The sequence below is a fragment of the Enhydra lutris genome, unplaced genomic scaffold (genome assembly GCF_002288905.1).
Source record: "Enhydra lutris kenyoni isolate GAN:26980312 unplaced genomic scaffold, ASM228890v2 scaffoldscaffold80, whole genome shotgun sequence".
Taxonomy (NCBI): domain Eukaryota; kingdom Metazoa; phylum Chordata; class Mammalia; order Carnivora; family Mustelidae; genus Enhydra; species Enhydra lutris.
This window is the reverse complement of record NW_019154164.1, coordinates 1,045,062-1,063,538: the sequence shown is the minus strand read 5'-3', so window position 1 is coordinate 1,063,538 and position 18,477 is coordinate 1,045,062. Positions and strand designations below refer to the sequence as shown.

Below are 18,477 nucleotides of genomic sequence, written 5' to 3'. Positions count from 1 at the left end.
GAGAGCGAGCATAATAAGCAGAATGAGGGGCGAAAGGGGAGGGTTGAAGCATCTTGTTTGTAAAATAGCATAAAATAATATCAAGCTTTTAGGAAAAACAACTTGAATCTCAGCATTTCAGAGCCAGAACAGATAAAGATTGTCTATTACAACAACTTCATGGTATGGATGAAAAAACTCAGGCCCGAATTGGTCCAGTGACTTATCCTAAGTCATACATCAAACAAGTCAGGGCTAGAACCTGTGTCTCCAACCTCCTAGCCTACTCTTCTATGCTGTGTTATGTATATATTTAACATTTAAGGTACTAAATGATACTAGAATGAATTCTATATTATATAAATTGCTAATACAATTAATTTTGATTTTGACTCAATTTTACGTATTTGTTTCATGTCATGCCATTAACCTGTGATTTTTAAGTCTTGCTGTATTTTGGCGATTTATATGCATTATGTAATAAGTTATAAAGCATAAGTAGGACTCACGTGTTTTTTGTGTTGTTGTTTTTTTTTAATGGGACAGCAGAACCATAAATAGACTGATCCTTCCACTGCCAAGTGGACTTTTGTTTTTCTCCCTTTATCTAGGTGATTCTGGAGCTGTGAGATGAAGAGCTTTTGGAAAGATGAGGAGTTAAGAGTTCATTCGGCTGTCCAGATGTATCCAAGTACCCCGTTATTTGGCAATAAATACATCTGGGCAACTGATTGAACTTTTCGCTTTTCACAACTCTACGGGAACCTCTACCGCCAGAAGGAAGGCCTGCTATATAGCCAAAAGCCTGTGATCTCTTAAACTAATGAAATAGAAAGTGGGAGTTGCTTATGGGGGAGGAGACACCAATGTAAGTGGGAACACACTTTAGTTTGCAGCTGAATTGAGTTTTAAGTATCTTAGCAAAAGATGAAGAGGTGTCCCCCGCGTCCCCCCACCCTGGTTTGCAAAATTAAAATCAAACCAACAGAAAATTTTGAACTGTTCCCATCAGAGACGCTGATTATGTGCTTAAACTTACCAGTATGAAAGAACTGTATTTTTTATTGTGGTTGAGAATAACCAACAAATGCTGGCTACTATTATTACTACAGCATATATATATTTAAATATCTAACCCCAAGTTATGGCTGCGTACATAGGTCCATCTCAAGTATTTCCCCCAGTCTCTGTTTATCCCATTGTGCTCTTTCATTCTATCCATAGCAATCCTTACAATCCAGAATTATTCTACTTATGTGTTTAAATGCTTATTGTCTGTATCTCCTGCTAGAATGTGAGCTCTGTGAGAGCAGAGACCTTGTCTAGCTTGTCTGCTACCCCATGAAGATGCCGTTATAAGATGCTGTTATACAGTTTTTCAGCCCTGTAAATCGGGTCTCCAAAACAGAGATTTAGCATATGGTTTGCTCTGTGAGCTCTGCTGTTCAAAAGCTTTCAGTTTACTCTGTTACATGGATACTCATGCTGACAATATTCAGGGATAGTTCTGCTACCACCTATGGAGAAAGCAACTTCCAATACTGGGCACTCTGCCCATAAGACAGACTCTCTCAATGCCTGTTACTATTATCACGGAATAATTTGGGTAGCTATTTTAACTCTTTAAACTTAGAAGGGGTTCTGTTGTTAAAGTATTATTTCAATAAATGGAATAGGTCTAGCTAGGGAAAAACTTAGGGCCTTATAAACTGTAGATCTTTGGAGTTAACCATCTTGTGAAGTCTCACTAAATTTACAGTAATCACTCTTATAAAATATGTAAAACACAAGGAAGCATTTAGTAAATTAAAATAATGAGAAAATGTTTCATGTTTCATTTTAATTCCAAGTACAAGAAGAACAGTTAAATTTCTTTGAACAACCGCTGTCATTAACTTAAGGCAGTGAGGGAAGGAAATTACACTACACCTGCATTCGATAAAATAATCACCTTATTACCAGTTCTAATGACATGTCCAGGAGAAGCCCGGAGTCCTGTCCAGTGAATACCCCCTCGCCCTTTACTTTCGAAAGCGTCTCAGTTTGGAGAGGAAATTTTAAATTCACCCAACATATAAAATTGCATCTTCAGAACCATTAGACTTCCCTATGGCTCATCATGAGGAGGTCTCCAGTTTTGGGTCCGAGTCACTGCGTTCTCGGACAAGTCAAAGAAAAGACGCGGTGAGCAAGTTGCTAGTAGAGCATTATACTTTAATAGAGATCTATATTCAACTTAGTAAGAAACAAATCATTTCTATTGAAGTCTCCTAGCTTGAGGCTTTTTGCCTAATACATGATTTTCTGGGAAGCAGATTGCTAAACACTGGAAGGTTATAAAATTGCCTCTTCTGGAGGTCGTTCTGAAGAACATCAATTATCGCATTTCTTGAAGTGGCTTAAGTATAGACCTGTTTGAAGGCCAAGGACTGGATTATTTGATCACTCATAATTTTTCAGCCCTAGAAGTTTTATGAATTCACAATTCTGGGATAAATCAAGACCTTACACTTGAAGGTAGAAGATTTGGATTCATTAAAATGGAGTTAAATAAATTTCTAACTGCGCTTAACATGCTTGAATATCCTGTGTTGACGTGAAAGAATAGACTTTAATTGCATGGATTACAATAACTGCATAACATAGTACTTTTTTATTAAAATCATAAATGGCTATTGTTTGATTTAACTAGAGTTGGCAAAGGGGAATTTTTTAGTATGACAATTTTACGTTTTATTTGAAAATCCCTACAGTGCATCTGAAGTTGAAAGGAAAATTCCTATAATATTATAATATAATAATATAACATATTATAATAGTTTTTGACTATTATAATATTATAATATATGTGTTATAATATAATATAATATGTTTTTTATAATATAATAGTTTTTGAATTAAAAGATTTCCCCCCAAAATGTAAATCTGTGCCACATTAACATGGTCTTCTGAGGAGAAATCTGAACATCTCTAACTAATGCACTTTTTACCTAGTAAAAACTAGATATCAGTTTATCTAGTTTCGAATCCTAAGTCCATAATTTCTGAACAATGGAAACTGCCAAAAATTAAACCTCTACGTTTGTTATTAATTATAAAATTCTTAAATGCTTTATTATAAAAAGCCAGACAAGAATGATCTCAATTGACTGCCTCTTCTATAGTTTTTAAAACATTCAGTGTCAGATTTAATCTCTTCATTATAAGAGAAAATAAGCTGCTTCATCACTATAATCAGCTCATGGGATTTCCAGAAATCTAATGTAAACTGTTTTTTAATGGGATAACCTATTACTTCCAAATTTTGTTAAAGCATCAGGTAAAAACACTGGCACTTTCTTACTATTTTTATCAGTATTATGTTTAACCAGGTCTGGAAAAGAATGACTAGGAAGCGGTTTGAGGACAGGAAATGTGATTGAAACATGACCAATCTTTCTTCCGTGTCAAAGGGTAGGAAAGATGATAGTAAAAACAAATCGTAACTGGTTAGCCTTTGAAGATGCAAGCAAATGTCTGGGATTTTTGATGAAGTCATAGACTTGTCTTTCTCCAAACACAATTTAGATAAAACCACAGTTCATTCTCATTCTTAGGATCTTTTCACTTCACACCTTAAACCTCAAGTCTCTCCCTCTTCCTGCCCTTCCATCAGTCGAGGACCCAGAACTTGGCTAAGGAATGTGGGAGTTACATGGAAAGTACATCTTTATGGCTCCTTCTCTCAAAAATTTGTCTTTAGCACATATTTAGCACAGATCTGCCTCTGCTGCTTTGGACAAACCCTTTGAACATATTCCTTTTCCTCACCTACTACCTCCTCTTGTCTGGATGGTCCTCTTCTCTCCCCCTTCATCCAATTTCATTCTAGACCCTTTCTACACGACTTTTTTTAAATGGCGCTAAGGTCACTGGCAATCTTCTTTTGGACGAGTCGCACAGTATGACTCTGCTCCTTCTCAGACCAGTCTCCCTTGTCATTTTCCTTTTTGCCTATTCTTTCCATTTCTATTTGCTGCCCTCCTTCATTTTTCCTGTTCTCTAACTTAATGTCTACTCTCTACTGGTGTAACTTGACTCTTAAACCTAATCCCCAATGATGACTTTACTAGAGTCCAAATCTTGGGATTTTCTTTGTTGTTTGCGTCTCACAATACAGAGCCACGAGAAAGTTCTTTCATAAGCTAAATTTAAAATGTGTAAGACTGAGATAACATGCAAAAGTGATTTCCCTTTCTCATCTTTGTAGTCTTTCACAAACGAATTGAACATAAAGTATTCTATAGACCACAAGGATGGCCATAGATCCCTCACCACTTGAAGGGCAAATGGACATGGAAAACTAGGTATCCCTTAAAGAAAATATAGCACTGGTTTTCCAAGCAAACCATCAAATTATTGTCCAATGAATGAAGGAAGTGTATATGTACATATTTATATGTATGATTTAACCTGTGATTTACTTTATATATATAATACTTTGACATTGTTACATGACCAAACATAGTTTCTATGAGAACCATATAAATTCTCATTTAAAATGAATCTCTACCAGGTATCCTACCAGTGATTTTTTTTCTTAATTCTTTAAAACACAAGTCTTCTCAAATTTGAGCACTTAAATTCCCAGGTATTGTTTTTCTGTTCAACAACGATGAGAATTCCATTATGAAAGATTGGCAGAGTCTGAGATCTTGCAGATCAGAGTGTTTAATTAGTGTTGGTTTGTATAGGTTTTGTTGTTGTTATTGTTTCTCTTATTTTTGTTTGTTTCTTTTAACTTATCTTATCCAAGGCTTTAGGAGGTTTTGTAGAAGTACCCACAGAACATTTCTCATTGCAAAATATCACCACAGTATCTTAGCCCTTTGGGGAAACATGTAATGTAACATTACTTACTTGACATAATTTATATATAATTTATTCCTATCTATCAAATCATAGTTCTAAGCTTTTATTGCCAATCAAGGGGCATTTTCTAACCAGTTTAGTCAGGTTTCAATAAAATACAAATTTTAATAGTATAGAAAGATATTATTTTGCCCTTAAGGTACTTTTGTTAATAAATTGAAGATCTGTTTACACAATATACTTTTGTGATTATTACTTACTCTCCTCAATTAACAAAATTGGAAGTTAGAATATTTGTTGTTTTCTTGTTTATATTTCACAGGAAAATATACATATAAAAAAGATGACAACACTGATTAAATTTTAAAGAAACACAGTGTTTTGAATAACAATAATGCGATTTTACCATGGCTGAGAATATGGAAGATACAATGTTTAACGAGATGATTATCATATCAAGCTATAGCAAACACAATTTCAAATAGTTTTGTTATAATCTACTCGAATGAAATATATTTTACTTTGAAACTTTTAAATTATATTAATTTTTAGACACTTGAAAAGTAAAAATTAAAAATAATTTTTGTATTTTAATATTGGGAAAAGAAGGATTTTAGTATTTGTTGAGGGCATAGAAGCAAAATAAGACCTTCTTGTCTCTCTGTACCATTTTTTTTTCTGTCACTTATTTCCAGACCTCCTAAGAAAAGGGATTTATGCATTGTCTGGCAGCATTTTATGGGATAAAAACGGTATGACTAATGATCTAGTGAATGTCACTTTATCTCTTCCATGGAATATTTTGTTTCTGGACACTGGAGACCATACTTTATGCATTATCGTGGTGAAAGAGAAACTATATTTCTGTGTAGGTAACAGTGATAGAACTCACAAGTGAGATGTGGGGGACAAGAAGAGAGAATAAATTAAATTCATAGAGCTTGATGACTAGAATAATAGTACTATTAATGAGATGGGAAACATCGGGAGGTACAATTTGTTCCAGTAAAATTTTATTTCCAAATTTCTAAAAGGAACTAGAAAACACTAGAAGAGATTATCAACACATTTTTTTTACATTCCTTGAAAATATCTTTAAATTAGACAGAACAGATGATTTTTCAATGTTATTCCACATTCTCAAGCTATTCAAGTCTCTCTTCCCCTCCCCCAGAGCATCTATATTTTTCTCATTGACAGCCCACTGCATACAAACCTAACATCACAATCCAGACTCTTGTAAAAGCCTGTGATCCCAGAAAAGAATTCAGTTAGATGTTTGGTGCAGGAAGAGAGTATAATCAAAATCCTAAAATTGAATATATAGAAAACCAGGAATAGAGAACAGAGAGGTTTACCCACTTTGTTTCTAGTTAGGAATCTCCTGGCAGTAAAAAAAAAAACAAAGGGTTTCTATGTTAATCACTAGAATTTACACTAAGTATTCATTCAATATCAATGTAAAGATTGATAGTGACATGTGCCACTCTGCTGCACACCTTTGTGGCAATAACATCTTTAGAGAGTGGCACATGTCACTCTCAATCTTTACATTGACATTGGTGAACATTCTAGCATACTGAATATAGTGAGTGCTAATTGCTAAATAACTGGCTACAGAAATATTTGGTGGGGTTTTGCAAATAACTCCTTGAAAAGTAACCTATACAAATTAAAGGCATTCTCTCTGAAATTCTTTGATAAGTTGTTTGGAGAGTTTTCATGTTTCCTTCCTAATACCTTTAGGATGCATTGTCACCTCTTAATCAATAAAAGAAATTAAGGTTTTTGTTTGCATCATCTTGTGCAACTGACCTTTTGTTTGCATTTTTAGCATTCTTCCATGTGCCCTGAACTATAATTACCTGTAGGATACTAACAAGCTGGTACATAGGGTGTTTGCTGTATTTAATATAGTAAACCTGATCAACTCATTTATTTTGGTATAAATATGGTGCTGCCCTCTAGAGAATATTGTTGGTTAATGCAAAAGTATAAATAAAACTATGTAAATGCAGATTGCTTCTCTTTGAAGAAAATAAATAAGAAATGTACAAAATATGTTCACTTCATAGAAATACTTACAACTTATTTTAGTTTTCCGTGTTCTTATAAGATGAAACCTTTGTATTTTATACATGTTGCTTAATTATTACATCACAAACTTTCCCCAAATGGCTTGTCGATTAAGCATAAATTCTTAATTTTTTCTCAAAACACTTTTTTGAAGCTATGTGTACTCTAAGAAGTTTCAGTAGAAGCCCCATATGAGTAAAGTGTATACAAGAAATTTCTGAAAAACTAAAAAAAAAAAAAAAAAAAAGGAAAGAAAAAATCTACGATGGTTGTATATTGGTAAATAAATGAAAAATATATTCTCTGCCATTTTTTATCACTTATAGGATATAACATGCTTACCTGTTTGCTAAATTTTGTACTATTGTTTCTTAACACTTAATAAATATATTTAAGCTTATTTAATTGGCTGTTATGAAGTTATTTGGACTTTTAACTAATTTTCTTTTTCTTTTTTTTTCTCTCTCCCCAGAAAGGATGGAATTATGAATCCAATCTGTTAAATTTCCTCTTCACAATTTTAAACTTTGGTTGCTTAACACTGAAGCAATCATGGTGAACCTGAGGAAAGCGGTGCATTCGTTCCTGTAAGGATGTTATTACTTATTATTTTTTAAAAGTTAACTTTTTTATGGTAGCTTGAACAAAAATGTTAGAGGTTTTTCTATGATCATTCAGCTATGTTTGCCTCAATTTGCACAAGTGACCTGCAACCCATAGACTAACATAATGCATGTTCCCTATTCAAAAATAATTGGAAAAAAAACCCAATAACTTAGACTTCAGTTAAACAAAACTGCTCATGTATTCAAATAAATATATGGCAATTATATCTTAAATTCAAAAATAATTCCAATGGTCATGGCTCCTCTCTCCATGGTTAAAATGTAGAAATGAGAAAGGTTCTTTTCTTGTCTTTCTTTTTTCTTCCTGCATGAACTAAACAGCCAAAAGGACAAGATGTTTCTGGTTTTATAAAGAATGGTTGAGTAAGAAGTCCGAGAGTAGAGGTTGGGTGATGTAGCTAGACAGAGGAAAACAATGGCATCTTCCAAAGTCTTGCTACAATGATCCAGTAGTTCAGGTCAATAGAATATCACATAAAGGAGATAAGAATTGAATTCAAGTACTGAGCAATTCTAAATGTAATCTAATCCAGGTATATCTTCTTTTTAACTTAATAAAATGTTGGGTTGGTTTCCTCCAAACCCACTCTTTGAGGAATGGGACAGGGAAGAAAGATTCAGCGCTCTGTAAATTCTAATCAGTTACAGTTGAGAAACCTTGAATCCCCTTGCTCCTACAGTCTCCTCCATCAGTCCTGTAAAAGAGCTCACCCAGGAAAAAGTTTGTGGAGTAGTAGAGATATAAAGTACATCAACACTGGATCCTCCACAATATGCAGTATGCTCCACTATAGCCCATCTTGGATGTCCTTTAAAATTGTGGTGATGGTAGTCTCAGTGATGTGTGATTCCAAGAGAACAACAGCAGACAGGAAAAGGAAAGGATGAAGGATAGTGATAAGGAAGGGAAGGGGTTCCTGGGTGGTGCAGTCAGTTAAGTGACCGACTCTTGATTTGGGCTCTGGTCACGATCTCAGAGTTGTGAGACCCAGCCCTGCATTGGATGGATGGTAATTCACCTGTTCTAAAAACACCCGTTGTGGGGCGCCTGGGTGGCTCAGTGGGTTAAAGCCTCTGCCTTCGGCTCGGGTCGTGATCCCAGGGTTCTGGGATCGAGCCCCGCGTCGGGCTCTCTGCTCAGCGGGGAGCCTGCTTCCTCCTCTGTCTCTGCCTGTCTCTCTGCCTACTTGTGATCTCTATCTGTCAAATGAATAAATAAAAAATCTTTAAAAACACCCGTTGTCATATGCCATGCAAAAACGCAGTGCATTTAAAACATACAGACTTTTGGGCGTGTGGGTGGCTCAGTTGGTTAAGCTACTGCCTTTGGTTCAGGTCATGATCCTGGAGTCCCAAGATTGAGTCCTGCATCGGGCTCCCTGTTCAGCAGGGAGTCTGCTTCTCCCTCTGACCCTTGCCCCTTCTCATCCTCTCTCTATCTCGCTCATTCTCTCTCTCAAATAAAAAATTTTAAAAACTAAATAAAAAAATAAAACATACACTCTTTTAAATCAAATTATCATTTTGGTTACTAGGAACATTAAATTATATGTTTGTTAAACCTTTAGTATCAATGCATAAGTTGGTTGCATTGTTCAGGGAGAAATTGTAGTTTTTGTGTACATATTTTATGAGACTTCTGTGGGCTTAATAACAATTAACTTAAGGTTAAGACCTACATTATTCTTCTTTTATAAAAAGGACTGTATATATTTCATGAAGCATGTAAATATTAGAAGTTAAGTTTCATTATAATATAGCCAATTTCTGATTACAAAACTATAGAAAATAAGATTGAACTTTAATAAAAAATTATAATACTTTGCCTATAGTAGCACCCAGTAAGAATGTATTAAATTTATTTGAGTTGAAACCAGGAAACTGAAGTAAATACTCTTTTAGGATCTTTCCAGTAACATTATTTTATAATTCACAATAGGTATATTTAGATTCTATAAGCTTCCTCAGTAATTCAGTATTTGTCCCATGGACTCTTTCATGAAAATTAAAAATATATCTGGCCAGCAGAGGTAGGCAAGATAACCACTCCCAAGTGTTTTCCTACCCATAATAAGACACTCAAATTTTAAAATTGATAATTGTCCAATAGTATTTCATGTATTTTTTACATGCAATTTTATCCTGCATTCCTCTAACATTTTTAAAGATTTTTTAAAATTTATTTATTAGAGAGAGAGAGAGCACAAGTGGCGGGAAGGGACAGAGGGAGAGGGAGCCCAACACAGGGCTCGATCCCAGCATCCTGAGATCATGACCTGAGCCAAAGGCATACGCTTGACCAACTAAACCACCCAGGTGCCCCTCTGTCATTTTAGAGAAATATACAAAAGGACTTTGATGTTTTTACAACTTGCTTAGAAAATTCAAGTTGGATGCATATTCTGTTAGGACCTTACTCTCTGAAGGATAAATATACTTATTGTTCTATACTTGACAATTGAAGATGCAACATTTTACTATGAGCATAAACTCTTACAGGACTAGCTGAGATAATCATCAGCTAATTTAAACTAGAATTTTTTTTTTAAATGCTAGAAGGACACGTTCTTCATCAGATAAACCAGGAAAGACCCAGATTTAAAATTATTGTCTGAGACACTTTTTGCATAAATTAGTATCTTATTAAAATAAAATCAGGATTTAAATTATCACCAATTGTGAAATACGTGAGTCAGGGTATAGTTAGCATAAACTATTTTTGTTTAACTTTGAAGGCAAAAGGAAAGTAAGCCCCAATATTTACTGAGGGCCTCTTATGACAAAGGTACAATTTTCAGGACTTTATATGTATCATTTAGTCTTCCCAACAATCACATGATAGGTATTACAGATGAAGAAACTGATGCTCTGAGAGGTTAAGTGACTGGTCAAAAAATCATTGAGGTCATGAAGTTAGGAAATTGACCGCATGCCCAATGCAGCAAATATAGTGACAGAATAATCAAAGCCGAGAGCAAATAACTTGCTTCTATTTATTTGGTCCTTTATTTTAATAATTTCTACTCGCATTCATCACAGATTACTTATGATATAGATTTTTTGAAACATATATAATTTTAACTTATTTTTTATGTTCCAGGAAATAGAATTTGCTGATTATTTGATACAATAATTTACTGATTATTTGATAAAAATTACTATGTATATCACCACCTGCATGTGGCTTAGAATGTCAGGTAACTTCGACTAATATGGAAGTTATTTTAAGCAAAATGATTAAAATATTAGTTTTCTACCCTCTGTAGAATGAGAAAGCCAAAATATTTTCATGATTTCTTCATTATCTTAAAAGACATAAAAGTATATTACCAAGATATTAAGAGAAATAATTTTAAAATACTCCAAAAAATTATTACAGTGTTTTACTTGAATTTTGAAACATTAATAGTTTTTCAGGCCAAGCATTCCAGTGTACATTTAGAAAGTATGGTGTATGTGCATGTATGTGTGTATAATGTTGTAGATATGATATCATTATGCTATCATAATCATCCAGTTTTACTACAGTAAATTTCTCTGATGATTGATAATAAATGATAAGCTAATCAAATCACACATGTATTTTCTCTGTATAGAGGTAACATTTTTAGTTCAAAGAAAAAGTGAATAAGATAATGAAATAAAACCATTTATGTGAAGAACTCAGACTATAGATGTTTTAATGTCATGTGTTCAATCTCCCCAATTCCAGAAAGATCCTTACTTCAACAGTCTTGCAAAAAAAAAAAAAAGAATTATTCAGCATGTAATTGTATGAGTAGAGAAAATTTCCTCCTCTATAAATAATAACAAGGTTTAACAACCACTACCTGTAGTGTAGTTGCTGCTTAATATTTATAAAATAACTACTATTGAACATACAATACACAAAAACATTTTCAAATAATAATCTTTGTTTTTATGCAGGAAATAATATGCCTTTCTTATCTATTTCATTAATAAAAATAAATATTAGTTTTATTAGATCCTTTAGGAACACACACCTTGAGAGGACACTTAATATATGTAACCTGAATAAATCCCACACCACTATGGGGGAAGTTGATTTGGGATGCACAAAACATAGCCCTGTCTGCTTCTCCTACATTATTTGCCACCTGGCCTGATATTCTTACTAGTAGAGTCTATGAAAGTACCTTCCTGAGAGAGGCACAGTTTAAATGACTTAAGAGACTTTGCATCCAACACAGGAAAAACAACAAACCTATAGGAATTCAACAGCACCACAAATCAATCATTTTCTGGCCTAGAACAGGGCCCAGAAAACATAGGACTGAAATGAGGAGAGTGTCAGATAGAAGGAAAATTTACAGCACAGATATTAATATGTATGGGCCAGCCTAGACTCTGTAGCTGTGAGAAGGTAAAAAGAGTTTTAGAAAGAAATGAATATGCGCTATGGCCCAAGCCCACGGTGCCTCTTCTAATATCTTGCCTGAAGTTTGTCTGATGACAACTTATTCCTTCTTAGCTTTAGATTAAAAAAGGCAATGGTGCAATTTTCTTGTCAGAGTACTGGGTACTTAAGGGAAAATCTCTCTTCATTCTGTTGTCAGTTGTCTCAGAAGGGATCAAGAAGAAATTAATATTGAAAAAATATAAAAATAGACCCTTAGAGCAAATCAAACAACACTGTGGTTTCATATTGCTTATATAAAGTAATAGTTTAAAATACAGGCTTTGAAATCACTAGAACCTGGGTATGGACCTTGTCCCTGCCACTTACTGGCTGTTCTTCCTTGAGAAAGTTACTTAACCTCTCTGAACCTCAGACTCATCATTTGCATAATGAATATAAACCAATACTGACCTCATAAGGTTGTTGTGTGTGATCAAATGAGATTACATATATGCAGTTTTATAATACAGATAATTTTTAGTTATATATATCTATATATATATATAGATATATATGTATATCTCCATAAACTAAGTGTCTGACTCATAATATTCCTTGGATAGAAAGAAGAAATAGTGAGATTTAATTAAGGCAGTAGAAATGATGACGGTGATGTGATAAGAGTTGCTAAAGGAAAAGCTAATGTTTTGTATAAGTAGTTTATTCATATAAACAATGTAATATGTATCTGATTTTTTTTTCTTAATTTTTCAGTGTGCACCTAATTGGCCTACTGGTTTGGCAATGCGATATTTCTGTGAGCCCTGTTGCAGCTCTAGTAACTGACATTTTCAATACCTCCGATGGTGGACGCTTCAAATTCCCAGACGGGGTACAAAACTGGCCAGCACTTTCAATCGTCATCATAATAATCTTGACAATAGGTGGCAACATTCTCGTTATCATGGCAGTAAGCTTGGAAAAGAAACTGCACAATGCCACCAACTATTTCTTAATGTCCCTAGCCATTGCTGATATGCTAGTGGGACTACTTGTCATGCCACTGTCTCTGCTTGCAATCCTTTATGGTAAGTACAATTTTATTAGTTTTTTTTTTAATCTCAGATTATATCCTAAATTTGTGTCAGGTATCATAGTAAACATTCATGGAGTTAATTATTTTACTTATATCATTTGGAAAATGATGAAAAAAGTGAATTGTGTGACAGAAAAATTTGATGTGTTTATCATATTATTAAATAAATCAGTAGCAGAGTCTTCAAAAAGCAAAACGGACATTTTACAATATATTAAAATCATGCACAAACACTCTATTGCTCAGTCTCCCTTATAAACAATGATAGTTGCCTTAATGTATACAATGGGACAGTGACAGAAACATGTTCTCACCTCTATGTTCTTGGGGGGGGGGTACACATACTTAGTATCATCTCTTACACAAAGAAAGAAAAAGAGACTCCTCATCCTTAATAAATGTATTTTAAGTAATCTCTTTAAATGTTGGCAAACTAAGTGCTTGGCACATAATATGCACTCAATAATAGCTATTCTTTATGGGGTCTACAATTTATGTTTTCACAAGGTGATGGGGATAACTAATTAATTAATAATTATATAAGTGCAAGGTCACATCACAATAAAACTCAGGCATTCAGAATTTTTATAATATTGATTTTAGAGAGGTTTTTCATTTTCCTTTTCATACTCTGCTATCCCTTTACCTTATTCATGTCACATTTTATTTTTTTACTCAAGTGTATTCAACATACAGTGTTATATTAGCTTCAGATGTACAATACAATGATTCAGCAATTCTATAAATGTCTCAGGGCTCATCAAGATAATGGGAGGGAGACAAACCATAAGTGACTCTTAATCTCACAAAACAAACTGAGGGTTGCTGTGGGGGAGGGGGTTTGGGAGAGGGGGGGGGGGTTATGGACATTGGGGAGGGTATGTGCTATGGTGAGTGCTGTGAAGTGTGTAAACCTGGCAATTCACAGACCTGTACCCCTGGGGATAAAAATATATGTTCATAAAAATAAAAAATTAAAAAAGAAAAAAAAAAGATAATGGTACTCTTACTCCCCTTCATCTATTTTACCCATCCCACTACCCACCTCTCCTCTGGCAAATACCAGCTTATCCTCTGTATTTGAGTCTTTTTTTTTTTTAATGTGTCTCTTTTTTCCTTTGTTTTGTTTCTTACATTCCACATATGAGTGAAATCATATGGCATCTGACTTTCTCTGACTAACTTCAACTAGCATTATATCCTCTAGGTCCATCGTATGGTTGCAGATTTCAAGATTTCATTCTTTTTTTATAGCTGAGTAATTTTCCATTATATATATGCCATATTTCCTCCTTTCATTCATCTCTCTATGGTCACTTGGGTTGCTTCCGTATCTTGGTTAGTGTAAACAATGCTGCAATACACATAGGGATGTATGTATATATTTGAATTAGTGTTTTCATTTTCTCTGGGTAAATATCCAGTAGTGGAATTACTGGATCATATGATAATTCCATTTTTAATTTTAAACATGAAGAAAAAATCTTCAGGAATTTCAGGTAAAAATAAGGAAAAGTATACAAGAGTAAGAGAATTAGAATGACTTCACAATTAACAAAAATAAAGCATAGTAATAGAAGCAGTATTATTCAAAAAGTTAACCAATTCTAAGGAACTCTTTCAAAGGCAACTCTATAAAGAAAGAAAACAGATCACTAGTTTCAAGTGGTTTAGTGGGAGGATGACTGAAAAGGGGTATTTATTTTGGTATATGTTGATGTGGTGGTTTTATATATATATGTATATACATATATATGTAAATTATACATATATAATGTAAATATATATATAAATTCTTAAAATTTGAAAAGCTATAAATTCTAGTGTGCAGTTTTAAAAAGGTAAATTTTACTGTATGTAAAGTATACCTTAAATTAAAAAGTGGAAAAACATACTCAGAGTTTGAAATGAAGATTTCTACATCCAGACATGCTAGCCATGCAGGCTGTAAAAAGTTGAGATTTTGAACTCAGAGAATTCTGAACCCATTAAGCCCTTCCTAAGAAATCAAATAGTAGATGAGATTCAACTAACAAAGGAATGACTGGGAAAATTTCATCCAAAAGACTAATGATGAGCATTTAATATGGGTAATTTTAGAGCTAAGACAAAAATAAAAGTGCTATAAAGGTAGAAGAATACTGTTATATGTTATATAACACCTATTATGTGATATAAACTCTAAAAAATTAACAAAAATGCAACTAAAATTAGGAGGAGAATAGAAAGGGAAAGAGGAAGAGGAAAGTAAAATAATTTTATTGATTTTTCTATAAACAAAAGGTGGGAGTTAAATGATACCGTAAAAAATTGGCAAACCAGAAAGTAACAGATTTAATAAGAAAACAGTGGTTTAAGGGCATTAAACATGATATAAATAAAACATGATATAAATGTGATATTAAAGTTCACTACTAAAATAAAAAACAAATCTTCCAAAACCCCAAAAGAAATATAGTTAATAAAAGAGCAAAAAAAATCAATTAGAAGAAGAAACACAAGAAAATATAACATTATGCCCTCAACATTATACCATGATGTACCATGACAGAGGAAAACAAATGTATTGGTAGCAGCAGTAAACGTGAATGAACCTAAAACATGACTACAAATGAAAGATTTTTAATTTGCCTTAAAAAGAAAGGCCCAACTATATTCTCTATACAAGAGAAGCCCTTAAAACCCAGTGATTAATAATTGTTAAAAATAAAGGGATGAGCAAAAGTGCACTGAGTAAATGGAAACAATAAGAAAACAGAAATTGTGATTTAATACCTAACAAAGTAAATTTCAAGTGAAAACAGCAACAAGAGTAAAAGAGAAGGCTGCTTATTTATGATAAAAGCCACAATTAACAACAAAGATATAGAAGTTAAGAATACCTATGTCACCAATAACACAGCAATGATCTGTATAAAGCAAAAACCAAAGAACATTGAAGGACACATTTATAAATACATTCTACTAATGGGAGATTTTAACACATCATATTCAGTATAAGAAAGATTGGGCAAAAAAAATAAAAAGAATATAGATCTTATGAAGGTGTGCTGAACTTTATACTCTTATCAAAAAGAGTATACCTTCTTTGTAGGTGCACATGATACATGCACAAAAATTAATAAAATACTCGACCACAAAGAAAATATTAGAAAAGTAAAAATATTACCCAAAGTGCTTTCTGATAAGAAGGCAATAATATTAGAAAAATTAACAAAAGTTTAAAGACCATCTCATCCTGAAATTATAACAAATGTTTAAACAACTCTTGAGGGGCACCTGGGTGGCTCAGTTAAGGGTCTGCCTTCAGCTCAAGTCGTGATCACAGGGTCCTGGGATGGAGCCCCACATTGGGCTCCCTGCTCAGTGGGGAGTCTGCTTCTCCCTCTCTCACTCTCCCTGTGCTCTCCCTCCCTCTCTCCCTCTATCTCTCTCATTCTTTCTCTCAAATAAATTCATAAAATCTTTGAAAAGTAAGCTCTTGATCAAAAGGAGAAATGTAAACTGAAATTACAGATTTCTTTAGAAATATGACAGCATAAACACTACATATCAAAGTCTAAATAATAATACTTAAAGCAGTGATCAGTGGAAAATTCATATCCCTAATCTCATTTGTCAGTAAAAATGAAAGCATATAAATGAATTAAATTCCCAGAAAAACAACCTTGGAAAAAAACATAAACTATAAAGTAAACCAAAAGAAAGCACGAAGAAGAAAAAAAAAGGAAGAGAAAAGTAGAAATTGACTACAGAATAAAAAACAATAGATCTAATGAATAAATCAAAATCTTGGTTTTAAAAAAAATTTTTGTTAAACAAAATAAAAAGTCATCAGCTAACTTTAAAAAAGGAAGAAAGCATGTATAAAATGAGATACCACAAGGAGAATAACTGAAGAAAATACATTATTTAAATCATGAGATTACTTTGTAGATTTATATGCAAATTAATTCAGAGCTTTAAAAATAGGTAATTTCCCAAGTTGAATAATCTAATTATAATGAGCAGATGACCTAAATAGATATTTCTTCAAATAAGACATACAGATGTTCAGCAGCCACATGAAAATATGCTCAATATCACTAATCATCAGAAAAACGTAAATCAAAACCACATTGAGATATTACCTTATACCTGTCAGAATGGCCAGAATCAAAAAAGACAAGAAATAACAAGTGTTGGTGAGGATGTAGAAAAAAAGGAAACTGCATGCACTGTTGGTGGGAATGTAAATGGTATAACCACTTGTAAACCAGTATGGAGGTTCCTAAAACAACTAAAAATAGAAATATCCTATGAGCCAATAATTCCACTACTGGGCATTTATCGAAAAAAATAAAAAACACTAATTCAAAAAGATACACATACTCATAGGTTTTCTGCACCATTATTTACAATAGCCAAGATAAGGAAGCGTATCTCTATGTTCTTCCAAAATTAATGTAACAATTAGTTCAATTCCAATAAAAATGACAAGATTTATTTTTTTTAAAAAGTATATTGTCTCAAAACACTTAACATAAGAGCTACCCTCTTAAAAAATTTTTAAGTGTATAATACATTATTATTGACTAAAGTTACAATGATGTATAGCAGGTATTTAGAGCTTACTCATTTTGTTTAACTGAAACTTTATACCTTTTGGTAAGTCCCCATTTTCCCTTCCCACAGTATCCTGGCAACCACCGTTGTACTCTTTGATTCTATGAATTTAACTACTTTAGATACCTCATATATAAGTGGAATCATACAGTATTTGTTTTTTTGTGACTGTTTTTTTTCACTTAGCATAATGTCCTCCATGTTCATCCATGTGATCACATATTGCAGATTTTTCTTCTTTTTTAAAGCTAAATAGTATTTTGTTGAATGTAGTATATATTATATATCTATAAATTATATATATTTATATTACTTTTTTTCATTCATCTGTTGATGGACATTCAGGTTGCATCCACATCTTGGCTACTGTAAATAGTGTTGCAATGAACATAGGAGTGCTAATATCTCTTCAAGATCCTGATTTCAATTCTTTTGGATAATATCCAAAAGTGGGATTGTTGTATTATGTAACAGTTCTATTTTTAATTTTTGAGGATCCTTCATAGTGTTTTCCATAGCAGCTGCACCATCTTGTATTCCTACCAACAATGTGCAAGAGTTCCCTTTTCTCCACATCATACCAATACCTGCTATTTCTTGTCTTCTTAATTAACCATTCTGATAGGGTGAGGTGATAATCTCATTTTGGTTTTGATCTGCATTTATCTGATGATGAGTGATGTTGAGTATATTTTCAGGTGCATATTATCCATTTGTAAGTCATGTTTGGTCAAATGTCTACTCAAGTGCTTTGCCCATTTTCTAATTAGATTATTACAGTTTTTTTTTTACTTGAGTTGTATGAGTTCTTTATATATTTTGGAGATTAACCCTTTATCAGATATATGACTTGCACACTTTTGTTCCTTCCCCTTTCATAGGTT

General features: G+C 33.1%; 1 protein-coding gene across 1 annotated transcript in view; it reads left to right on the top strand.

The window, feature by feature from the left end:
* The window catches only part of LOC111160970 (5-hydroxytryptamine receptor 2C), a 301,641-nt gene that overhangs the window by 124,747 nt on the left and 158,417 nt on the right, over positions 1 to 18,477 (top strand). Inside the window, exons 3-4 of the mRNA XM_022524383.1 lie at positions 7,379 to 7,493; positions 12,667 to 12,980. Coding sequence (XP_022380091.1) covers positions 7,459 to 7,493; positions 12,667 to 12,980 — 349 coding nt within the window. The 5' untranslated portion in view covers positions 7,379 to 7,458. The remainder of the gene's footprint in view (positions 1 to 7,378; positions 7,494 to 12,666; positions 12,981 to 18,477) is intronic.